This window comes from Sorex fumeus, unplaced genomic scaffold, assembly GCF_029834395.1.
Source record: "Sorex fumeus unplaced genomic scaffold, SorFum_2.1 ptg000037l, whole genome shotgun sequence".
NCBI classification, from domain to species: domain Eukaryota; kingdom Metazoa; phylum Chordata; class Mammalia; order Eulipotyphla; family Soricidae; genus Sorex; species Sorex fumeus.
The window spans coordinates 24682025-24709181 of NW_026606094.1; the positions used below are offsets into that span (position 1 = coordinate 24682025).

Sequence of the window (27157 nt, forward strand, 5' to 3'; positions counted from 1 at the left end):
TTAAAATTTAACCTTTACACCTTCTCCAGATGGAATCCCGGTAACCATGAGCTTCCACAAGCATGGCTCTGGCAAGCAGGTGCCAGGACAATTTTTCCGAACTACAAAGGGGCCACCCCGGCTCCCAAGAAACTCCTGATTCTGGAAGTCACGCCCACAGTTCGTCCCCCAGCGCCATCTTACAGCACACAGCAGCAAAGAAGAAAACTGGCTGAAGAGCCCCACATCTCCCGGAGAATGCTCCAGGCCCCAAACAGAGCCGATATCATCAGGAGGTCCCAGATGGGGTAGGTGCTGTCTCCACACCTTCTCCAGATGGAATCCTGTTGACCATGAGCTTCTACAAGCATGGCTCTGGCATGCGGGTACCAGGATAATTTTTCCGAACTGCACGGCCGTTTATGCGGCCGTGCAACATTTCCCAATATGCAAAGTGATCAATGGAAAGTAAATCATCCAGCATTTCTCCCTGAAAATCAGGCTTGAATGGTGGTGGGAAAATCTGAGGAAAAGATAATGCCCAGCCGAAATACATCTGGACTGTGTATTTAACTTTGGTGCTATGCCGCCCTGTGAGGGGAATGGTGCCTGTATCTCCACCTGTCCCACTATGCGGCAGCAACATAGTGGCTTGCATTTTTTAGAGCCTTATGAACAGTCAGGTATATGACTGCATTGACGAGGCACATGGGGCTTCATGAGATGGGGGGTGGAATCAGCCCTGCTCCCGCCATGACAATGCTCCAGGTTGCCACCCTCGGAACCCAGGAGCTTTTGGCATTAATCCCTATAGGTTTATTACTAAAATATTAGAAATCCAAATTCGTGTGGCCACTATTGTGACCACACAACATCATATGCTCTTCATAATCAACATTAGAAAACAAATTTTCTAATGATGTCTTTGTGGCAAGTCTGAATGTTGGGGGAAATTGCAAATTAACAGTGGTGGGTCTTTTGTCGTAATATTGAATGTGATCGAGACAGACAGAGAGAGAGAGAGAGAGAGAGAGAGTAAAGTGGAAATCTGTCACATAGGTGGGGGCGGGGTGGGAGGGAGGTATACTGGAGTTCTTGGTGGTGGAAAATGTGCACTGGTGAAGGGACAGGTGTCTGATCATTGTATGACTGACCAAGACTTGAACTGAAAGGGCTTTGTTACTGTTCTCATGGTGATTCAACAAATAAAAAAAAAAGAAAAAATTTTAACCTTTATATTAAAAAAATAATTAAAAATTTTAATTAAAAATAAAATTTCATTAAAAACAAAAATTTTAAACTTCATCTTAACTGGTCTAAACCAGCTTAGCACCTCAGCTACCAAGTTTTACCCTATGTATCTGTTCACAAATATAAAGAATGTGTGTGGTTGTCACTAGTTGCCCACTATTGCTTCTGATAGAATCATAAATCAAACACATGATGGGAAAGTTCCAGTTTTTCTGTTTACAGGAAGTAATGACAGCACATCCCAAATTAGCACATCCCATACTGGTCTTAGGGTAACATCATTGTCAGACAGGGATCTGTGGGTTTAATCAAAATAATTTAGGCTCTGACAAAAAGTGAATAAACTCCTCACAACTGTAGTGTTGGGAAACCCAGCAAGGATGGGAATCAAAGAGGATTTCCTTCAAGGCCTACTGGGTAGCATAAAGCTCCTGATTCTTCTACCAAAGACTTTAGGGGGCTTAATGATGTAAAGACTTAGGGATGAGACATCTTTTCTGAAGTGAAACTCAGAAATTCTCACTGGAATGGTTTTCAGGTCTACAGAAATAGATTTGGGCTTGCATTTTTAAAGGAATATAGAAAAGAAAACTCTTTTCAAGATAAATTTTTACTGTCCATGTATAGGTGCAACAATATCTCATTTACTTTTTAATTAGTAGGTAAATAATGAAAGACTACAGCTTAAACATTGCCTTAGACCAGATTAAAAAAAATTTTTTTTTCCTTTCGGGTCACAACCGGGTAGCATATGCTCAGGGGTTATGCCTGGCTCCGTATTCAAGAATTACTCCTGGCAGTGCTCAGGGGACCATATGGGATACTGGAGATCTAATTCAGGTTGGCCGTGTGCAAGGCAAACACCCTACCAACTATACCATTGCTCCAGCACCCAGATTAAAAAATTTTTACAAAGCTGGTGGACTTTCCAAGAAATCAATTTCTGAGCAAAGTATTAGAACTGTAAATAAGAACTACCGTTCAAACTCTGCAGATATAATTTTACTATAATTTTCTCAGTGTAAGCTCTGGTAGTCATCTGTTAGGAAGAGCAGAAGGCTTTCCCAGCATATCTCTTTACTAGAAAAATTGCCTATAAAAGATAACATCATTATGAATGAGTCAGTTAAAAATGTTTTCCATCGTCAGACTGTAATCTGCAAAAAAATATAAAATAAAACTACAAACTGCAGTGAGCTTTATGTGTATCTTTTCATTTAAAGATACTTTGGACAAAGATAAGTGCACAGAAGTAGAGGCAGATAGGTAATTAGAGATAAGTCAAGGAAGAGAAATAAATTCCAAACAATTCCATTATGTCTCATGTGGAACTATACATCTATTAAGATCTTTTACTATCTTTCTTACCAGTGTAGGTATACTAATTTAAAATTCATTTATTCAGTGAATTACATACCCTGGATTCGGCATCATCTTCTTCTTCATCAGGATTATAAGCTTCTGCACATACTATAAAAATAAAACAGATAATTTAAAAATTTATTTCATCAATAAACATACAACTACACAAATATACCTTAAAAATCAACAAAAAGAATGCCATGGTACGAAAAAGCTAAAATTCACTCCCATTACAGGGCAAGTCATCTACTCCTAAAATATGTAGAAATTCTTATAGAAATTCAGAGTGAATGAAAGCAAAACTTGAACTCAGAGAAAATGACCTGTGGAGGTTTAGAGTTCTAGGACAATACTGCAGTGTTTTTTTTTTTTTTTTTTTTTTTTTTCACGATTACTCCAAGCTTCCTCTGAGGGAAGAAAAAACCACACTCTTGACCTGTCCATGCACCAGTAAAGAAAAAAAAAAAAAGAAATACCTTAAAATAAAATTGTTTTCTCTTCTAGTTCTTACATTTCTCACACAAGAATTGCATCTGACCACCAAAATAACCACTCCCTGACTGCAAGCAAAGTATTTACTTCTCTATGCACACAGGTATTCAAGACTGCCAGGCCTGTGCTTCTACTAGGTTACACTGGGAGAGGGGGGACAGTTCTTCTATTGTAATTAAGCTTGCTACAGTATATATAGTATATAAATTTGACCTTCTCTTGGACCGGAAGAGAAAGTAGCGATCAGAACTCTGCCTCAGCGGACCAAGGAGCCCTCAGCATATTTATGGGCATAGGGGTAACTATGCAAAGTTGTACTGAAGTCTAGACAATTGCCTTTTGTTCTCCTATCTGAGACAGGGAACTTAAATACCTTGCTCAATATTACCAAGCTAGACGCTGACTGAGATGTAAAACTTACTAAGTGAAACAGGAAGTTTAAATTTGCTGTGAAATCATTTAAACTACGTAGTTCAGAATATTTCATAGATTAATCACAATTCATTTTACCTGGATGAAGTACTATTCTTATATAGCATATCCCTTCTGTTTTTTCTTTTCTTTTCTTTTTTTTTTTTTTTTTTTTTTTGCTTTTTTGGGTCACATCCAGCTTTGCACAGGGGTTACTCCTGGCTTGGCACTCAGGAATCACTCCTGGCGGTGCTTGCTTGGGGGACCATGTGGGATACTGGGAATCGAACCCGTGTCGGCCATATGCAAGGCAAACATCCTACCCGCTGTACTATCACTCCAGCCCCTCCCTTCTATTTTTTATTCTGGATTGAGCTCATATTAAATACCCCATGTTAAAATCTGATTCTGAAATTTACCACTGTAAGAATTTTGTATGCTGACAGAAACTTTCTGTAAATACTGTTTCTAAGGACCACTAATTATTTATCATACGTTACAATTAACTGGACTAATTCTAGACATTTAGCTGGCTTTCACTAAAAGAACCTTGAAATAAACATCTTCATGCATATTTATCTACATTTCAGATTATTTGTATGAATTATTTCCAAATATGACTGGGAGAGCTAAATGTTATATTGATGAGGGTGCGTGGGGGGAGGGGGGAAGGGGATTTGGAGCCACATCTGAAGGTGTTCAGGAACTACTCCTGGCTCTGTACTTGGGGGATGCTCCCAGATGTGGACAAGGGAGCATGAGGTTCTAGGACTGCACCCAGGCTTCCTGTAAGCTAAGTATGCTCTCTAGCCCTGCTCTGATAAAGGCATCCTTATCATCATGTTTATTTCCATAGCAACTGCACACATTCACCGCAATACAAAGAATGTGTAGTAAACATTTTAGTAATCTCTTATAAGGTAAAGGCCTTATATAAGGGCTTAATGGCTCCATGGTGAGATACAACAATCTTCACTAACTTTCTTCTAAGGAAACATTTTTTGATCATCCTTTTAACAAAATACTTATAATAAGTAACAAAATAAATTATTGAGGGCCTGCTATGGGGGCAGGATGGTGGGAAAATTAGGAGAATGGTAGTGGGAAGGTGCAATGGCGATGGGATTGATAGTGGAATACTTAATGTCTGTAACAAAACTGATGACTTAATAAAGTTATAAAATAATTTAATTTTTTAATTGATTCACTCTGATAGACCTTTACAAAGCTGTTCATGATTAGGTTTCAGTCATACTGTGTTTCAACACCCATCCCTCCACCAGTATACACAAAAAAAATTTTTTTAAAGATAGAATGTATATTGGGGCTAGAGCAATAGCACAGCAGATAGGGCGTTTGCCTTGCACGCAGCCAACATGGCCGACCCAGGTTCGATTCCCAGCATCCCATATGATCCCCCGAGCACTGCCAGGAGTAATTCCTGAGTGCATGAGCCAGGAGTAACCCCTGAGCATCTCTGGGTATGACCCAAAAAGCAAAACAAAAAAAAGATAGAATGTATAGTAAGATTCTAAACTATACAGTGTAGATGAATATATCTGCTGAAATCTTTGTCAAATTAGATTTTAATGGATTAACATTTTCCATTTTAAATTTGAATAATCTTTAAATGTTTATAAGCAGAATGAGTATTTCCTCCTTTGCTCTCATGTATGGGTATTCTGTGTATATATTTGTCCTCCTTCAAATGATTCTGTCATGTTTCTCATCATTAGCTTTCTTTCTTTTTTTTTTTTTTTGAGGTAAACAGGTATTATTTGGAGGGTATTTTGGAAGGATGGAGGATGCTCAGCCCCGATCCGAGTAGGCTAAGTCCACGACAGAGTCTGGCAAACTCCCTGTGGCGTACTCAATGTGCCAAATACCAGTAACAATGATGGGTCTCATTCTCCTAAAGAGCCTTGAATACAGCACTGTCTTAAAAATCTCAGGGCTAGAATGAAGGAGACGTTACTGGGGCCTGCTTGAGGCAATCGACGAATAACAGGATGGTCATGATTCGTGATTTTGGAAGGAAGGAGGAAGAGAAAAATGTGTGAGAGTGGAGAGTAAGAGAGACAGAGTAACGCGCTCAAGAGAGAACGCGGGCTTCTCCAAGAGCAGAGAGAGACTTTTCAAAAAAATTTTTTAAGCTTGCTTTCTTAATTATACTTACAACTTTTTTTTTTAACAGAGTATGCCTGTTTATTTTCCATATGCCAACATCTTGCAGGAAAGAAAACTCTCCAATTATTTAAACCCAATATTAGATGTCATACAAGGACCATGTCTTGGAGTTTGAAAATCCCCTATTTTCCCCTTTTTTAATTAATTTATTATTGGTCTGAAATATTAAGATAATTTCTCACTTCTGTATATAATTTTCACCACACCAATCACAAATAGACCCTCAACTCACACTGTTCACTCTTCCCAGTAGCCCCCTTTTCTCTTAGGCAACCAAACCACTAGTTTCTCTGAGTCTAGAGGATCATTTTGTTGGGAAAAGCTATTCTTACTTGCTATTTCTGTTATTTCTCTCCCCCCCGCCCCGCCATTTCTTGAAGCTTAAAAAAACGTATCTTTTCATTCATATGAACTTTATTCTGGTATAGATATAGAAACTTAAAGAGGACAAATGAAAGGTTGACTGAAGTCCTCTATAAGCAAGGCTCCTATCATCAGAAATGCTACAGACACCACTATTACTAGAAAACCTGACGCCAGCTTTCTTTCCTCTAGATATTCCTCTCTGACAACAGCAATTCTTAACCAGAGGACATTTTGCAGTATCTGTAGGTATTTTGATGATCTCTCTGTGGAGGGTTGCGGGGGAAGTTACTGGGGGAAGTCAGAGAAGCTGCTAAATATCTTACACTGTACAGGCAAGCCTCTTTCTTCCAATGAAGAATTCTCTATCTCTGAACAGTAGAGCAGAAGCTGAGAAACTCTGACCTGTGCATCTTTTCTCATTCAAGTTCTCAACAGCTCTCTGGTAGATGCCATATCCCATGCACGATGAACATGTAGGGCACAGAGAAGTTATGTATCTTGACCAAGATCACACAGTGGTAACACAGAACCAATAACTTGATCCCAGCACTGCCTGGCTGCTGACTCCAAAAATCTCATTCCTAGTGTTCCATCCACACTTCATTGCTTTGGTGAATTCACCAGCTCTGACAGGGCCGTCTGTCCGGAATCTCTAACAGGAGGGGACCTTTTCCCACAGGCAGACTCATATTATGGAATCTCACTGAGGCACAGAACCACAATGTCAAATTAGTAACATTCATTCCTGAACTGAAGTATGGGATCAGCATGACCAGCCAGTTCTTGCCCCGCAGGAAGGCCACAGAAGAAGCCAAATCATAATTAAAAGGTGGCTTGGTGAGAAGAAAATGGGAGGACGAGGTTTGTCAAATAAATCAAATGTTTAATGGCACTGGTCTGGGACAGCCTGAGGCATCCACAGACAATGCAGACGGTCTTGCTGATGTGCTCAGACACTTTTTACTGTGCTAGTTGCGACAACTCTCCAAGGAGCAAGAATGTGGACAATTATGTCTAAAGCTTCTCTCTGTATCTTTGCGTTGCCATGGAAGACCAACCTCACAGGCAGGACATCTAATTTGCAGGACTCAGTGCAAAGTAGAAATACAGCTCCCTCTTCAGCAACTAAGAATTTCCAGGGGACAACTTCAGGGAGCTGTAAAGATAGCACAGAGGGGGAAGGTGCTTGCCTTGTACATGACCAATCCTGGCACTACATTCGGTCCCAAGCATCGCTCCAGAAATGATATCTGAGCACAGAGCCAGTAGTAAGCCCTGAACAGAGTCAGGTATGGCCCAAAATAAATAAACAATAGCAAGAAAATTTGAATTTTAAAAATGAACAAATAGATGAAAAATATTCTTTATTATAAAATGAGCCCTCCCCTCCCCAAGGGGCCCAGCCCCAGCAGCCGACCTCTACTACCCGACCTCCACTACCCAACCACTGCCATGCTCCAGGCCTCTTTCCACACGCTCAGGCCGAGCCTCACATATGAGTGAACATATTCCAGGACACATCATAAGATACCAGTTTTCCGTAATTACCACAACATATTGATGGGGTTCAGATAGTAGGCAACAAATGATAGAGGAATATATATACATATACATATATATAAATATAAATATAAATATATATATACATAGGGCTGGAGCGATAGCACAGCGGGTAGGGCGTTCGCCTTACACGCGGCCAACATGGCCGACCCGAGTTCGATTCCTCCGCCCCTCTCGGAGAGCCCGGCAAGCTACCGAGAGTATTCGATATGCCAGACACAGTAACAACAAAGTCTCCAATGGAGACGTTACTGGGCCCGCTCGAGCAAATCGACGATCAACGGGAGGGCCTTTATCTTATTTTATCTTTATATATACATATATATATATATATATATCTCAGAGAGCCCAGCAAGCTACCGAGAGTATTCCACCCACATGGCAGAGCCTGGCAAGCTCTCTGTGGTGTGTTCGATATGTCAAAAACAGTAACAATAACAGGTCTCATTCCTCTGACCCTGAAAGAGCCTCCAATATGGCAGCATTGGGAAAGACAAGTAAGAAGAGGCTGCTAAAATCTCAGGACTGGGATGAATGGAGACGTTACTGGTGCCCACTCGAGTAACTCTATGAACAATGGGATGACAGAGAAACAGTGATAAAATGTCTACACTGTGCAAGAAGTGGAGACAAAAAGGTTGGGTACAAATGAGAAGCTTTACCACCTACGTCCCAGCTCGAGATTCATTCAGTAGCACTGCACAGCAAATGAAAGAACAAGGGCTCAATTCCTGGAAGCAGCCTAACACCCAAACCTCCAAATAACATCTCTTTCTGACATGTATTTGTCCAGCCTTCAGCAATGACAAACTGACCTAGGAACCATGCTACATCTGCCATGAGACAGTTACGTAACAGTGAGGGATGACAGCTAATCCTTTTTTTTTTTAAATTGGTTTTGGGGTCACATCTAACAGGGTTTAATCCTGGCTCTGCACACAGGGATCACTCCTGGAGGTGCTTGGGGGACCATATGGGATGCAACTGTTTTTCCTGCAGTATGTCACTCCAGCACCAAAGCCTGATTCTTTAAGCAAACCCTATATTCAACTTTCCCTGTCAATCTGTGCATATGTATATTTGGGTACTATGTGAGTCATCTAGAATGGCCCCAAATTGGAGAAAGGAGTGTGTGGGTCACACCTGGAAATACTCAGGGCTGAATCCTGGCTCTGTGCTCAGGAATTCACTTCTGGCAGAGTACAGGGGGACAATATGGGGTGCCAGGAATTGAACCTGCATTGGTGACATGGAAGACAAGTGCCTTCATCCCTGAACTATCTCTCTGGATATGGAATGGTCCAGAAAGTTGAACTGGATCTTTATATTGCAGAGAGCATAGTGTGCAGTGGCAGTGGTGTGGTCGGACACCTGCTATGGGCTTCAGGACAAACAAAAAATGAGAACTACACTGACTCCATCTTCTACAGCCTGGGTTTCAATTATGTTTATGCAAAAATATATTTTAAATAAGTATACTTTGTGCACAACAAAATATGCACTGTCACATATACATGTATAGCAGTCAATAGAAAGGTTTGCTCAACCCCTAACATAAAATCTGTGCTGTCTTTTCTGACACCCTTTACTCTCTGTTACAGGCTACCCAACAATTCAAACTTGACACCATCTACCTTGAGGTAATGTCCTACCCCACAGGTGACAGGCCTCAATCCCCTCATAGTGCCTTGTCTCAGGCACTAATCACAATACTCAGGACAATACTTCTGACCGCCCAGTCTTGTCAGTTGGAGACTCCCACAATTCCCTCTTCAAGGTCCATGCTCAGCTAGAATAACTTTCAGAACGCAGGCAAGTGTCATCCTCATTATTACTGGTTTATCATTAAAGAGACAATGGAGCAATGAACACAGCTAAGAGACAGATTCATATGGCAGGGTGTGGGTCTGTCTCTACACCCTCCCCAGGTGCACTGTCCCCCACACCTCTAAAGGTGCACCCACAGGGAAGCTTTCTAAACTTGAAGTTGCTTTCTTTCCTCTTTTCCCTAGTGGGAAACTCCACCCCTCCCATCTTTACTGAGGCACCATGATTTATAATACTGTTAATGATAGCTTCATGCATGCATCATTCCAACCCACACCCACCACCGGTGCCTGCTTCTTTCCATCAGTGTCCCAAGGACATACCCCCCCCTCTGTACAATCTCCTTACCCCAGGTGAGCTCAGTTCTGTAGACAAACCCTCAGGCTCTGCTGCCTTTTTAGGTCCCTTACTATGTTCCTTTATATTTCCACATATGAGAGAGATCCTTCTGTATCCCTCAGGTTTTCTCTGACTTCACTTAACATGATACCCTCTAGTTCTACAATACTGAGGAAATTGAATGATTTCATCTTTTTCTTACAGCTGAGTAGTATTCTATTGTGTGTATCTACCACAATTTCTTTTATCCAGTCATCTGTTCTTGGACTCTTGGGCTGTTTCCAGATCTTGACTATTGTGAAAAGTGCTACAATGAACATACGACAAATGCATTTTTGAAGTAGTGTTTTTGGGCCCTTGGAGTAGATAGCAAGTTGTGGATTTGCTGGTCATACAGAAGCTTAATTCTTGGGTTTCTGAGAAGTGTCAATGCTGTTTTCAAGAGTCTGAAACAGGCAATATTCCCACCAGCAGTGGGTGATGGTCCCTTTTTCCAAACATCCACGCCAGCACTGGTTGTTTTGGTTCTTTTTCATGTGTGCCAGTATCAGTGATGTCAGGTGACAGCTCATTGTTGGTCTGATTTGCGTTTTCCTGATAAATGACGAAGAGAATTTTTTCATATACCCATTGGCCACCTGTATGTCTTCTTTAAAGTATCTGTTGTGAATATGATTCCATCTCCTCTCTGTATTTTTCGATAGTTCTTTTTTTTTTTTTTGTTCGTGGTAAGTTCCCCAAGTGCTTTATTAGACATTATTATTAATCCCTTATACATTAACCCTTTGTCAAATGAATGTTGGGCAAATATTTCCCCTGAACTCTGAGTTCTCATTAACATAGGCCAGACTGAATAAATCACAGAAATTGAATAATTCAATTTTCAGCTCTCAAATCTTCTTCCCAAGGTAGAAGACTGGGCTAAATGTTTCAAATTGGGGGGGGTACAATCAGTGGTCCTCAGGGCTTACTCCTGGTTCTGCATTCTGAGATCACTACTGGAGGTGCTCAGGGGACCATACAGGGTGCTAGGATGGAAGCCGGGTTACTTGGATGCCTCACTCACAGAACTACCACTCCAGCTCCAGAATGGTCCAAGTTTCTAATTCAAGTTTGGTGTTCCTGGAATCCAGTCCCTATCGTATCTAGAGACCCCTCATCCAGGAGTCATCTTCTTGGCACATCAAAGAAACTCTACCACTCAGGAGGTTACAAGAATCTCAAGAACTCCATGCAAACAACCCAGGACCAAGAGCAAGTATCCGTTTTTTTTTTTTTTTGAGGGGAGGGGGTTGTGGGAGATCACATCCAGCAGTGCTCAAGGCTTACTCCTGGCTCTGCATTCAGGGATTACTCCTGGCAGGCTTACAGGACCATATGGGGTGCTGGAGATCAAACCCCTGTTGTCCACATGCCAGACAATCACTCTATCTCTCTGGCCCAGGATCCTTATTAAGCCACAAATAAAAGTGGCTTATGAAAAGCTCATTAGACCAACTCTGAAGATTTTTCACCAAGTCCCTCCTATACTTTATCGGTAACATATGAAAGTCACATCTAAATATCCAGCTCATTGCAAACCACAACGCCCAAAAGGAGAGAGAGAGCAAAATGGAATGACCTACCACAGAGGCAGGGTGGGGTGGGGTGGGGTGGGGTGAAGTGGGGTGAAGTGGGGTGGGGGTGGTGGGAGGGATACTGGTATCATTGGTGGTGAAGAATGGGCACTGGTGGAGGGATGGGTACATGATCATTGTATGACTGAAACTCAAGCACGAAAGTTTGTAAGTCTGTAACTGTACCTCACGGTGATTTGTTTAAAATTTTTTTTAAAAAGCCAACATATAAACAAACAAACAAAATATCCAGCTCACAGCAGTTCATAGAAGTCTATGAACACTTCATCTAACCAAGAATAAAGGAACTAGACCAGCCACTAACCCTGAGGCTGTATACCTGGCATGAAGTCTGGCACTAAGACACCCTCAATCAATATTTGCTTGAAGGAACTAAAAAGCAAAACTGTTCTAGGACAAGACACTATGTGGTTTAAACACCTCCACAGGGGGGAAAAATGGGTGGGGGTTGGGGGGCTTAAAAGTATAGAGCATTGACTTTTCCAATGTTCTCAATATGCTATGTTTTTCCTAGCATACTTATTTAAATAATAATAAGTGTAAAACAAAGCTATTATAAAGGCACAGATGTATCAGACAACAGAGCACTGATTCAGTATAGCTAAACTTAGCTCATAGAAGTGGAAATTCCTTGCACAATGGGAGAACTGTTATCTTTTACAAACTCTAGTTTAAGGCAAGCATTCTTAACCAAGAAGATGGGCTGGAGAAGAGCAAAAGCTGCTCACAGCATACCCCCCACCCCCATCAAAGAATATACACGTACACAGAGGCAAATATGTAATATGTCTGTGGTGTTACAATTTCATTAGGTATAAGCCATTATCGCTTTAATAAAAAAAATTTTTAAGTTCATTGGGCTGATAAGCGAGAAAGTGATAAAGAGAAAGAATGGGGCCAAAGTGATAGTACAGCAGATAAGGTGCTTGCCTTGCATGCAGCCAATTCACATTCAATCCTCAGGACCATTGTCCCCTGAGCCTCACCAGTAATGATCCCTGAGTGCATCAGGAGTAAGCTCTGAGCACCACTAGGTGTGGTCCAAAACCAATAAATAAATAAATGACCGAAGGAAAAAAAGGGGGTGGGGGGAGGGAGAATTTGAGAAGCATCTGCACAAGGACACGTTAATTAAAACTGAATTAAGGAGAGAGGCAGAGAGACAAGCCAAGAGTCATCCTCACACCCCATTCACTCATATTTTCTACACAGGGACTGCAATGATGCTCAGAGGGCTGTAGTACAGGCTTTGCACAAGGGAGCCCAGCTCTGATTCCCAGCACTGAATATTTTCCTCAGGAATTTTTGGAAGTGACACCCAAGAGCTGGAAGTAACCCTCAAACACCATCAGGTATGGTCCAAAACAAACCCACATTTCCACCCATATATTTTGGAATATACTAATTATATGGGCTGGAGCGACAGAACAGTGGGTAGGGCATTTGCCTTGCACATGGCCGACCTGGGTTCGATTTCTCTGCCCCTCTCAGAGAGCCTGGCAAGCTACCAAGAGTATCTCACCCGCACGGCAAAGCCTGTCAGCTCCCCGTGACATATGGGACATGCCAAAATGTCTCACAATTTGTTGTGAGGCATTACTGGTGCCCACTCAAGCAAACTGATGAACTACGAGAGGACAGTGCCATACAGTGCTATACCAATTATATCACATTAGTGATCATTTTTTATTTATGGAAAATGTTGTTTTAAAAATGTGGGAGAGGAAATAAGTGAAAGGCTAGTGAGAAACACAAATATTCTTTTGCCATACATTTAATGTGTAGCTTATTTTCTCTGGCTATATATTACAGTAAGTGTGATAGCTAACGCTAGATAAACAGACAAATGGACTATTTGTTTTCTAGGAAATCACAGCCTAGACATCACCACCGAAATAAAGCCATCAGGGACTCAGCTCTGCCTCGCGATGAAGGTACATCCGAAATACCACAAAAGTACAGGTGGAAAGGAATAAGCAGCTTCAGTGCAGACCCAGAGGGCAGAATGGAGGATCTGAACAGAGACTTACTGGGATGGAAGACGCTGTGGCTTCAAAATAGAACAAGTGCATGCTGTGTGTGAGGCCAGGGGTTTAATCCCCAGCACCACAAACCAAAAGTGAACTAAAAGAGGGACTGGAGAGATGGAATAGGGTTTAAGGTGCTTGCCTTCCACGTGGCCAGGCTTGTTGGATCCCTTGATCATCGCCAGGTCAGGACATCGAGTGGAGGTCCCAAAGCACTTATTGTCTCTCTGTCAGAGAATCCCTGGCAAGGCAGAGCCTGAGCAGTACTGAATACTTGCTGTAGGCCTAAGCTTTACACACAGGTTCGATCCCCAGCACCACACGGTCCCCCAGTCATGCTAGGTGTGACCCCCAAGTACTGAGCTGGTAGAATTGCCAGGCCTGGCCCAAGAGTTAATTAAACATGGCACCGTGGGCTTATAACTGGCACTGAAAGAACTCAAGGAAACAGTAGGATTGGGAGGTTACTCAGTTCTCCCCTTCTTGTCCTTCTTTCCTGTAATAGAAGAACGTTACCTTGGCTGCAGCAGGCGGAAGAGAGATAATCTCATTACCCCAGACAGGGAATTGCGCCTTGAGAATCAGAATAAACAAACCCTGTTACATCTTTACCACTTACTGTCTGGAACAGTGGTTTACAAGTCTGCTCCATGGTATAAAAAAAAATTGAAAACCACTGATTTATATAGCCTAAACTCCTGAGTCACATCAACTCTTCACATATTTATTGTCTCTCTGTCAGAAATTTTTTTTTTAAACTTCCTCTTCTGATCACACACTTTAGCCTATATCCTCCTGTGAAACTTCCCACGCACAAGTGAAAATTCAATAAAATGTGCTGCTGGCTTCCTGTTACTGTGTGGTAGATCTCGTGAATTTCGAGACCCAGCCAGTGCCCTAAAGAGATGAGAGTTGGCCCTCCTCCATTCCTACAGTACACACACATGCACCCCAAAACCTTATGCTTGAAGGGGTCACTTCACCCTGGAGTGAAGTGAATATATATATTATATACGATAGCACAGTGGTAGGGCGTTTGCCTTGCACGCAGCCAACATGGCCGACCCGAGTTCGATTCCTCCGCCCCTCTCGGAGAGCCCGGCAAGCTACCAAGAGTATTCGATATGCCAGACACAGTAACAACGAAGTCTCCAATGGAGACGTTACTGGGCCCACTCGAGCAATCATATATATATATTATATATCATACCCCCACTGTGGTAAAGTCATACACACACACACACACACACACACACACACATATACATGTATATGTATCTCACATTTCAAGGGACAAGTGATGAGGTATTTCTAATTTAAGAGTCATGGTGCCCTAATTTTTTTTTACATTCAATCTTATTTTATTTTTAGTTCATAAATTATTTTATATCCGTTTTAATCATTTCATATTCCATTTACTTATTTAAATACAATCACAATCTGTATAGTAAGCCTCAATTATTTTCTATTGACTCATATTTTACCCTGTTCTCAAAGGAGAAAGAGCCAAATGCTTAGGAAGTGTTCTGATGGCCAATAAAACCAAGGGGGGGTGGGGCGCCAAAGTCACAGTTTTCTTCTCCCTCCTTTCCCATGAGGGGCTCTCAGGGGAAGAGGAAGGGTACTGAAATCAATTGCATGGAGTAGTGAGAAACGCTGGGGGAGCTCATAACTTGAACATCTAGAGTGGGGTCTGTAAACCCTGAACAGAATCCTTACTCTTTCCTTAAAATATCTTTTAAATTTTAATTGACTACTTGGTTATTTTTACTTTTGTGCCAGAATATTAAAAATTGCACAAATCTAACATATTACTGGCGATATTTCAGCTATATAAAGGATACCATAAATATACCCTGTATCTACTCTGCAGAAATGCTGGCATGCCTTATTAAATAGGACTTGGGTGAATATTTAATTCCCAGATCACTTATGTTCAAGTCAGCAGAATTTTACCATAATGGTGTTGATAAAGATAATTAACTACATAGCTCTGTCTTTGTGAAATGATAGAAACACAGTTTCCATTTAATCTAATTCGTTCTACCTCTTCCCTACATTATCAGTGGGGATTTAAGAATCAGTCCTTTACAAACTATCTCAGTAAAATAAACATGTCGCAAAACTTCCCCAATCTTTATAAAATCAGGATCTCTGTTTTCCTTTAAGGAGATGAATTTAGAAAGGGACATTATAATGTTTCATTTGTTTTCTCTATATCTAAATCCAACTGTTTCTTCTTTCAGTGACTGTATGATTAAAAATCATTCATACCTCATAAATGCTCACAGTACTCATCTCCAGGACATTACAGATCAGTGTCTCAGACAGGAAAATGTATATGAATGGAGAGCTTCAGATGAGACCGCTCATCAATTGCGATGTTCCTATTAAACCTACTGAAGCTACTATAGAAGCTCCAGAGTAACAGGATGACAAGTGATCAAGTGATAGAAGCTCCAGAAACAAAAACATTCTTCAATCTACTAAAAAAAAAGATTATCTTGCAAAATACCTTCAGTACCAAGAGATAGTACCGGCTGAAGGGATGAAGGGACATGCTTTACATGTGGCTGACCACAGATCCCTGACACAAGGTCCCTGGTCCATCCAAAATGGAAGGGTTCGGCCCAGGAGGTCCCCAACCACAGCAGGGTGGCCTGGGTAATAGATGCTGACCCAGCTGGCCAAGATCACTGAGAAGGACCCCTAGACCTCCTGAGCACTGCCTGGAAGACACACCCCACCCCATCCCCCTACCCTCGCAAAAAAAAAAAAAAGGCCTAACTAAAGTACTAACTATACTAACTATGTCAGAATCTACCTGTATATGTTTAGTGGTTATTTAGTCAAGAACTGGTTGCTTCAAAACAATCAGTGAGAGGACTCAATTACTGGACTCTCCCAAATCCATTTTCTATCTATCACATACTCTACATGTACATTATGTCTATAAGCATCTACTATGCCTTAAAATAACAACTTTTTTTAATTGAGTCACTGTGAGATAGTTACAAAGCTTTCATGTTTGAGTTTCAGTCATACAATGTTCGAACAACCATCCTTCCACCAGTACATATTTTCCACCATCAATGTCTCCAGTATCCCCTCCCCAACCCCACCATTCCCCCTGCCTCTATAGAAGATAATTCCCCCCCCCTCTACTTTTGGGAATTATGGTTTGCAATACAGATACTGAGAGACTAGCACGTTTGGTCCTTTATCTACTTTCAGCACATATCTTCCATCCCAAATAATCCCTCCAACCATCATTGACTTAGTGATCCCTTCTCTATTCCAGCTGTCCTCTCCCCAAGCTCATGAGGAACATACATTTATTACTTCAGCATAGCTGAGAGGACAAAGTATTCAATAGTTTATGAAAAGAATCATGCCAACGTTGAATGTCTGTTAGGATGAGTCCAGAAGACAGCATGCCCAAATACTCTACATAATCTGCTGGTCATGGGCTACAAATTGACTGTGGAATTCAGAGAAAGGTGGGAACACAATGAGATTCCTCAGTTGCTGTCACACGGTACAGTGATTCTCCACGTAGCTACTAATACTCCTCTTAATAGAAGCAACTAAGCAAATGAATTATTAAAAAACAGGATGATAAAAGTGCATTGAACCAAGGATTCAGTTTCTGAATATTTTCCAAATATTCTACTCCAAGTAAAATATTTTATTTGAAAGAAACTATAAAACTTGCAAATGACCAAGAGTATTATCAACAGATAGAATTAAAAAGAGCTGGAGAATAATTCCTCTAAGAATAGGCCTTGAAAATCATTAATACTATTTTAAAGTCCATATTTGTGATTGTTAGTAATCACTATAATTCCTTGATGAGATTATCTGCTGTTCAGTGATATTAAGTAGCAGAGAGTGGATTCCATTGTACTAAATTACAGTACTATAATTAGAAATTATACTGTGCTTTGCAGAAATGGTCTAATGAGGATTTCTGAGTATTGTGATTGAGAAATATTATGGGTTCTCAGAAACTAACAGCTAAAGCAAAATTTTTTTATAAAAGAATTCTGATTCTTTGATTTAAAATGTAAATAAACATGGGCCAGAAAGAGAATACAGTGGGTAGGAACTTGCCTTGTATGCGGCCAAGCTGGGTTTGATTCCCAGCTGCCCATATGATCCCCAGAGCACTGCCAAGAATAAGTGCTGAATACAGAGAACCCCCTGAGCACTGCTAGATATGGCATTGAAACAAAACAAAAATGCAAAGAGTTTCCTCTAAATTTGTGCAAATGTTTTAATTGTTCTGATAATATAATCTCAGCATTTTATTTTGGTATGAGACCTTAGAGCACATTAAAATAATATGAATACAAGTGAAACATACTAAAATGTGCTATATTTATAATCAGAAATAATGGATTTGGGAGTTGGAGCAATAGTACAGTGGGTAGGGGGTTTGCCTTCACATGGCCGACCTGGATTTAATCCCTGGCATCACATATGGTACCCTGAGCACTGTCAGGAGTAATTCCTGAGTGCAAAGTCAGGAGTAACCCTGTGCATTGTTAGGTGTGACCCAAAAAGCAAAAAAAAAAGAAAAGAAAAGAAAAAAATAACAAATATTTAAAAAAAATTTTTGGAAGGGTTATAAACTCATATTGCAAATATAAAGAAGCCTTTCGGTCCTCTCACATGTGTAAGGCCCCGGGATCAATCCTTACTACCAGCACTGGGGGTAAAAAACAGGAGATACAAGGTATTCAGCTAATAATTTTTCTTTGAAATGCATCCAATCCCTTCAAAAATTACTTTTCATAATTTAATGATTCTAAGCCCATACAATATGGACAACTGGCAAGATGAAGTTATAAAAACTTTCCATCCAAATAAACTTTACAGGGATTAAGAATAATGCTTCAGAGGGGGCTAGAGCAATAGCACAGAGGGTTGGGCATTTGCCTTGCACGAGGCCAACCTGGGTTCGATCTCCAGCATCCCATATGGTTCCCTGAGCACCGCCAGGAGTAATTCCTGAATGCATGTTCCAGGAGTAACCCCTGTGCATCGCCGGGTGTGACCCAAAAAGAAAAAAAAAGAAAAAATAGAATGATGCTTCAGAGTCTCCCCCAACCTTATAATAATAATAATAATAATAGTAATAATAATAATAACAATAATGCTTCCTCTATACTCTGGATATCTAAAATCTACCATCAGAGATGCAGCACAGTAAAGTGAGGAGTGAGACAAATTCTCACTCCAAAAGCAATAGCGAAACAGGACCAAAATTTTTTTTCCTACAAAATGAAAATTTTACTTATTTTTCATTTATTTAAACAACACAAAATTTTCTGCACACACAGGTAAAGGCAAAATATTTCAGGACCCCAGCATTCAGTGAAAAGCATACAGCCATTTGAGAACTATTTTCCTCAAGAAACTCTACTGGCCTTAAGTCAGAGCTGTTGGAGTGTCGTGTGCTTTTCATTCACTCCCACCATTAGCACACCGACCACACTCCTGACCCCTCAGAACGGCTTATTCCCACACGGACCATGCTCTGACGCCTGCTGGTGTCCTACAATTACTTCAGCTCTGACACTGCCTGGAATCAGCCTTAGATTCCTCAAATGAAGGATCCGGTCTCACAGGAGGCCCATGAATTCCAATGGCAAGGGGTATGTCCCAGTTCCTAACAACCTCGGCCAGACTAGGCTGCAAATCAGTTTCCTATAAACCCACCTTGGGTCTAAGCATTTTCTAGAACACTTGAGTCCATGTTGATCACATTATTATACACTACAGCACATTTTTTAAGAAGTGCTGAAATGTGTAGCCAAGTGAAATACACAGAAAGTAAGAGGAAAGGAGGGTCCCATGGATCGAAACGACCATCCCCGTGGGGTTGGGGTGCACCATTCTCCCAGCAGATGGGTTCCAGGCAAATGTGTCCATTTCCCACTGAACTATACATTGAGACTTTCTACATGGTTTCATTAGATGAGCACGACTGACCATTAACTCCATTTCCAGCCCCTCTTCCCTTCCCAGCTGGGGGAGGCAGAACTGAAAATGCTGAGTTCTAATAATGGTTATTATCAAAGAAAACAAGAGATAAGTGTTGGCGAGGATGATGAGAAGAGGGAACACTTGGGCTCTGCTGGTCATAATGGACACTGATTCAGATGCCATGGAAAAACATTGTTCCTCAAAAAATGGAACCAGATGAGCCAGTAATTCACTGTTGGGGTGTTTATCTGAAGAAAATAATATCAGTATCTCAAAAAGATAATCCTACCTCAGGTTCATTGTAGTACTACAATAGTAAAGACATAAATTATCTATGTGCCCACAGATAAGTCATAAAAAATAATGCCGTACACTTTCTTAAATATCATTAAAGGGAAGGAAAATCCTGCCATTTGAGAAAACATGGATAGCCCCTGAGGTCACTCTGTGAGAAGGGACACAGTTCTCATAGAGAAAGACAAGTGCTGTCTGATTTCAGTTAAGTGGGGGAATCCCAAACAACCACAAAGACAATCCCAGAAACAACCACAAAGTTGAAAACTGAAAAAAAAAAAACTGGTAGTTTTCAGAGGCAGGGAAAACTACCTGAAATTTAAACATGCTTCTCAACTGTCTCACTGATCTGTCAGCTCAAGAGGTTAATTGAGTCTAACCTCTAACCAATCACTGACAGAACTCCGTGTCACAAAGACACAGACATCCTTGAAAGCTGAGAGTCAAAACATTTTCTTCTGTTTTTTTTTCTTTCTTTTTCAGTTCTGGGGCCACATCTGGCAGTGCTCAGGTTTTACTCCTGGCTCTGTGCTCAGGGATTACCCCTGGAAGAGCTCAGAGGGTCCTGATGTATTGCTAGAGATGGAATCTGAGTTGACCACAAGCAAGGCAAGCATCCCCACACACAAACACACCTGCTGTACTATCTCTCCAATCCCAAGTTTTAGAACTTTTACGCACACTGATGTTCACTGCAGAGTAGTCGGGATATGGCAACAACCAAATGTCCAATGACAGATGACAGATAAAGAAGTTATGGCATATATGTGATAGAGAATTATGCAGCTTTAAGAAAAAGACAAAATATCTTGCAGTTTGCTACAGCTTGGACAGAAGCAGGAGGCATCCTGTTAAATGAAATAAGTAGTCAGAGGAAGAAGGATAAACATCAGATGATCTCATTCATCTGTGGCATACAGAGACACAAAACAAGGGGATAGACAAAATCAAATGAGGACAAACCCTTGGTCTTTGATTATAAAACCAAGACTACTAATTCCGGGGCAGGGCGTGTATGCAGAGGGACAAGACATGACTAAGGGTAGCGGGTCAGAGTCTTGGGCACTTTGGGGACGGCGAAGGTTCAGGAACTTTGTACATGAAAACCATAAAATAATGCTATTGCCAGTCATGTCACCTAAAAAATGAAAAAAAAAAACATTAGCAGCATAAGATAACACACAGCCTACCATGCCATCTCTGGGCCCCAGATATAGACACTTTCCTATTATTTATTTATTTTTGATGGGGGCACACCTGACAATGCTCAGTGCTTATTCCTCGCTCTGCGCTTAGGGATCACTCCTGGTTGGGCTCAGGGGACCATATTAGGTGCCAGGGATCAAACCTGGATCAGTCATGTGCATAGCAAGCATTCTACCCATTGTACTGTCTTCTTGTTTCAGAAACAGGCACATCTAAACTCTCAAAAAGTTCAGACTGGGAGAGGTAAGCAAGAATGGAACAAGCCTTGAAGAAAGGATAGTAGCCTCCCATTTTTCATCAGTCATTAAGAGCATGAACTGTATGGATGTTCATCCAATCCTTTAATCCTTTGTCCCTGAACTATCTGTAGAATCTGAGAGGGTGGCACTGACCGTGACCCACTATGCTGCAGGATGGCTGGTAGGTCAGTCCTGCACATATACTATCTAACCTGTGTTTGGCAATCCTAAGAGAATGCATAGGGCAGTATTCTGCAAACATTGAGCTAACAGATGCTTTCAATTTAACAGAAGTAACAGCACAACCAGCCAGAGAGAATGCAATCTTTTCTAGTTATCAGAGTATGAACATTCCAAGAGCAAACCTTTGAGGCACAAAAAGCCGTCCTCTTACAAGTTAAAAAAAAAAACCTTCGTAAGTTTAGAAAAACATCCCATCTGATTTTAAAATGCAGTGATTTTGCATAATACTAGGGAACCAGGTGGTTCGCTGCTCTCAATGTTCTAAAGAAAATAACATCAAAGAAACAATTCGTAAGATGAAAAATTACAGTGACCTTTAGCTTCCCACTTAATCTCTTTGAGAAGTTTGTGGTATAAATATAAAGTATTACATCTTCTTTGGGGCTTTTTCCTTTAGAACTGAGTTGAGTTGATATGCAAGATAATAGCTTTATTCTTTGGAAGAAAAATGGCTTTTGTCTGGTATTGTTATTTACTGCCATTGTATGTGCAAAGCATTATTTTACCATAAGTGGTGCCATTTCACAGAGCCACACAGAACACATCCAAATAGGTCACCTATGGTTGTAGAGGCAGATGGTGAGACAAGAGACTTGAGCTTCCTTTGCACAGAGAGCTCAGGGCTTGTCTGATTTGAAAATGTGCCGATGGCAACACACATGTTACCCCCTTACCCTGGGAAGGGAACTCCATGGTTTCAGGGAAAAGCTGCCTTCACAGAGAAAGATAGAGGACTTCTTCAAGGTCTATGAACCAGCTCGCAGACATTTTTTTCTTCTGGGGGGAGTAAGTGTGTTTGGAATTGAACCCAGGTCAGCTGAATGCAAGAAAGTGTCCTATCCGCTGTACTACAGCTCTGGACCTAGCTAGACATGTTTCTAATCATTTAAAATAGGTCAAACAAATTAGTGCCAAGGGAGGTCAGGGTGTCTAAGCTCTGTGTCATAGTGGACCCCAGATGGGCAAACAAGACAGAATCCAGGATTGCAGGGCTAATTAATTAGAAAGCATTCCTGGGAGTTTCTGGAACTCCAATCAGAGAAAATGGCAGGGCGTCTCTTAATCATGGCTAACACTGGAGTGTGTGGAGCTGCTACAGCCACTGCAGAAAGCAGCACGCAAGCAAGAGGCAATCAGAGACAAGCATGTACATGCCCCTGACAGTGTTCAGGGAAAACATGAACACAAGGACCGGGCGCCAGATACTCCTAAAGCCAAGTAACATCTCTGCCCATCCTCTGGTTTGGTGATTTGTTGAGCCCTAGCTCCAACATTTCAATAAACTCACCTTGGTTTCATGCAATGCTTATTTCAGTCATTCACAAGTCCAAAGACAAGCGATGGGGAACACTGACTCCACAAGATCAGGAAACCGAGATAATAAAGTTTCAACCAAGCACAAAAAAATAACTAAGAATAAAACCACAGAGCAGTCACTGAGACGAAAATGGCACTGCAAAATAACTGGTTTAGACTATTTCACGTGTCAGTGAAACTAACGAAAGCAGTGGATATATAATTCAAGAGATCGTGTGTGGTTCAACAAAATATTTATGATATTAAGAATACAAATGATAAACCACAATGCCCAAAAGGGGACAGAGAGAGAGAGAGAGAGAGAGAGAGAGAGAGAGAGAGAGAGAGAGAGAGAGAAAGAGATGAGAGAGAGAAGAGAAATAGAGAAGTGTCTGACATAAAGGCAGGCTGGGGGTGGGTGGCGGATTATGAAAGGTAAACTGGGGACATTGGTTGGTTCTGGGAAATGTGCACTGGTGGAGGGAATAGGTGTTGGAGCACTGTATGACTGAAACCTAATCATGAACAGGGTCTATCTCACAGTGATTCCATTTTTAAAAAATCTATTTAAAATATAAATGACAAAATAGGCTGCAAAATTGGAACTCTTTTCTTCCATCAAATTTTGCTTACACAATAAATAAATAAATTCTTACAGAATAAATAAAGCTAACCTCTGGCATTCCATTTAACATATGCTTCCATGAATTTCAGAAGAACTGGCTGGTCAGTTTAAGCTTTCCTTTTATGAAAATGATGCACATGTCCTGCACACAACTTAGTTCTAAAATATTACAATTTAGCTTTGCCGTCCATAAAGTGCTTCCAGTTTTAGTGAAACACACAAAAACAACTCTTTATTTACTAACTGGAAAGTTCTGCTGGGGCTTATGGTTGTACTGTATTTACATGAACAACACCAGACCCCCACACTGTACTATTTCACAATCTGGTTAGGGAGATTAATTTATCTACTAAGGTCTAGTTTCTTAAGCTGTGGGACATAATCCCACATGCCATCATGTAATTGAAAATGGGCATAGAAAAAAAAAGGCCACAATAAAAGATTTCTGAATGTGCAGATGAAAATTAATTCAAAATCAATGACATAATGATCCCAGGTGTTTCTGGCCGTGCTCACCTGTGCTGCACATCTCAGTTGATGGCGGTCACCGGTGGAAAAGCTTAAGAAGCCCCATATTAAGGCAAGGGTATATATCATTCTCATCGATTATACAGTGACTTATTTATAGTGTGGGAAAGAGCATGGGAGTCAAACAAGAGGCACAGCACAGCTCTGCCATTTTTTCCATTACTTCTTGTGTGACCTTTGTACATTACTAATCATTAGGAATTTTGGTTTTCCCCATCCATAAAATGTGCTACAAAATGTGGCTGTGATTAAATAAATGCCAGCTGTGGAAGAATCATGTGAAGAGGAAATCTTGAAAAGCAGATTGATGTATTTGGCTTACGCGATCGAATGACATAAGGATAATGTGGGAAAAGACAAACATTCATTCTTGCCAGGTCTTTGCACACACAATTCCCTTTCCCTGGAAGGCTTCCCCGGCCCACTGTCCCAAGGCCCTGCCACCTCATTTTCTCATTCTACTGGCCAAAATGTCATCTCCAATTTAGCTACAGACAGACACAGAAATGGCTGACCAAGGTGAAAATGAACCACGGAAACTCACTGGAGAATGGAGACACCCTAAGAGGTTTTCCCTCAGGATGACACCTGAGTAGAATTCTAGCCCTGAAAAAGCTGCACTGTGGAGCCCACTGGGAAAGCTGCTTATTTAATAAGTGCTTATTTAATAAGTGGCTTATTTAATAAGTGGCGGCACTTCCAGAGAGCTAAGATCAGTTACTTCCCTTCTGTGTCTCTGTTTTCTTGTCTATAAAATAAAGATGATGTAACAACTTTCTCAGACAGTTGGTGAAGATTACATATGTTTTAAATCAAAAATGGTTTAGACTCTAAAAGGCCACACAGCTTGCCTGGACGAAAAGGTCTGTGATGGGAATCAGAAAACAGGGCTACAAAGGAATTGAACGGAGGGGCTTTTTTGTTTTGTTTTGTTTTCTTCTTAGTTTGTCATGTTTTGTTCTGTTTTGGAGTCATCCGGTGATACTCAGAGGTTATTCCTGGTTCTGCACTCAGGAATTACTACTACTCAGGGCACCATATGGTATGCCAGGGATTGAAGTTGGGTCAGTTGAGTGCAAAGTAAGCACCTTAATCACTGTATTATCTCTCCAACCCCTTGTTTTTGTTTTGGGGGGCGACACGTAGCAGTGTTCAGGGCTTTCTCCTGGCTTTGCATTCAGGATCACTCCGGGTTTGATCCCTGGCACTCCAATATGAGTAGAGTGCCAGGGATCAAACCCAGGTCAGCATAGCTATACTATTGCTCTGGCCCTGAATATTGGAGTGCTAGGGATCAAACTCAGGTCAGCCACAGGCAAGGTAGTACAGCTCTATGGCTATACTATTCCTCTGGAACCAAAAATAGGTTTTTGAGGACTTTGCGGGTCAAATATCAACTTAAAATATACACACTTTATCATGTGTGTTAATTAAGATGTTATGACTGACATGTGCCAGATGAGTTAAAAATAAAGGAAGACTAGAGCAGAAGAGAGCACTTTGCATTGCTACAAGCAACCTCTGTTTGTGGGGACTACTATGGTTGCAACAAAAATTAAGAAAGGAAAAAAGAAAAAGCAGCAGGGATTAAAGAGAACAGTGGGTAGGATGTTTGCCTTGCATGTGGTCAGTCCAGATTTGATCCCCAGCATTCCATATGGTCACCTGAGCCTACCAAGAATGAACCCTGAGTACAGAATCAGGAGTAAGCCCTGAGCGCCTCCAAGTATGACCCCCCCCCACCACCACAAACAAAAAAAAGCAAGAGTGAAAGTCCATTAATCCAGTGGGGGACAAAATACATGGATCAAGTAATAAACATACACATCAATAATTTAGTTAATGGATTTGGTTTTTTAGCAAGTTACTATAGTACAACAAAATACAGATTTATCACATTACAGTGAGTGACTATCAGAAATGCATTGAAATGAAATGAACATAACGTAGGTATTGGTAAGTTAAGAAAATAAGAAGAAATATCATTCTAAAAGCACTGTGGCACTGTCCTCCCATTGTTCACCAATTTGCTCGAGTGGGCCAAGTAACATCTCCATCTTGAGACTTGTTACTGTGTTTTGCATATTGAATACATCATGGGTAGCTTGCCAGGCTTTGTCGTGTGGGCAAGATACTCTTGGTAGCTTGCCGGGCTCTCTGAGAGGGGAGAAGGAATCGAACCCCACTCGGCCGGGCTCACTGCGAGCAAGGCAAACGCCCTACCATTGTGCTATGGCGCACTAAGTATGAAAATAAAATGTCATGCCACAGAATACAGGAGTGAATTCTAGAACAACAGCATAATATCCTAATGTTCACAGGAAAATGCTGAGAAAACTGCCATGATGCATTTTCTATATTTAACTCTTTCAGAACCTATTCTTGTGCATATTAATACTCAATTACCATACAAGCATCATGCTAATTTTGGATAAGAATGAGCTGAATTAGAACAAGCACAGTACGCTGGTGAGGAAAAAAAAGTTATTTAATAGGAACTTAATCTTGGCATTTTTCTTCTCCCTCTGAAATTAAGATAGAAAAGTAAACAGAGGGTAGAAAAAACATAGGTTCATCACACCCCTCCGAGTCCAGCACCGAAGGCGCCATCATTTACTCCCATCAGTGTGGCCAGGAAGTGGGGCTGTCAGTGCCCATTTGTAAATGAAGACACTAAAGCTCAGAGTCCCCACTCAAAGCTGACATGATGGAGTGCCGGGGTTCTTACTCAGGGTTTCAGAAGCCAAAAAACAGTGACTACAGGCACTGACACTGCCCAGACTTCCTGAAGCTATTAGTTACCCAAGAGAAGGAATTCATGAACCAACCAAGTAAACAGAAAAGGTAGGCATTCTTCATCATCAGAAAATACCTTTCCAAAATACTACCAACTACACCCAGGAGAACGTCCACAAACTATGAAATTCACAATTTTGTTTTCTGTTTCCACAAAAACTGACACTTCCTGATAGCAGGAAGTTCACATGTCTTCCTCACCCTGCCACTGTCTCCTCAGATCTTTACTAATTAAGAATTCCCAGTACACTGTGGGCACTCACTATTTGTTGAATCCAAGTAGTTCGATCTTTGTTAAGAGTGGAGGATTTCAAAGAGCACAGACTGTAAACAGAACACCAGAATTTAGATCCCGTGGCTGCCACTCTGTCAATATTATCTTGGAAATAACAACCCTCTCTGCGTACCATTTCCTTACCCATAACACTAGGACAGCGACCTTTCCAAATGGGCCAGATCTAAATTTCATTCATTCATTCATTCATCATCCTGTTATTTGTC

At 41.1% G+C, this 27157-nt stretch overlaps 1 protein-coding gene across 1 annotated transcript in view; it reads right to left on the minus strand.

Moving 5' to 3' along the window:
• The window catches only part of PRKAR2B (protein kinase cAMP-dependent type II regulatory subunit beta), a 106053-nt gene that overhangs the window by 31258 nt on the left and 47638 nt on the right, over positions 1-27157 (minus strand). The window contains exon 3 of the mRNA XM_056117954.1: positions 2648-2700. Coding sequence (XP_055973929.1) covers positions 2648-2700 — 53 coding nt within the window. The remainder of the gene's footprint in view (positions 1-2647; positions 2701-27157) is intronic.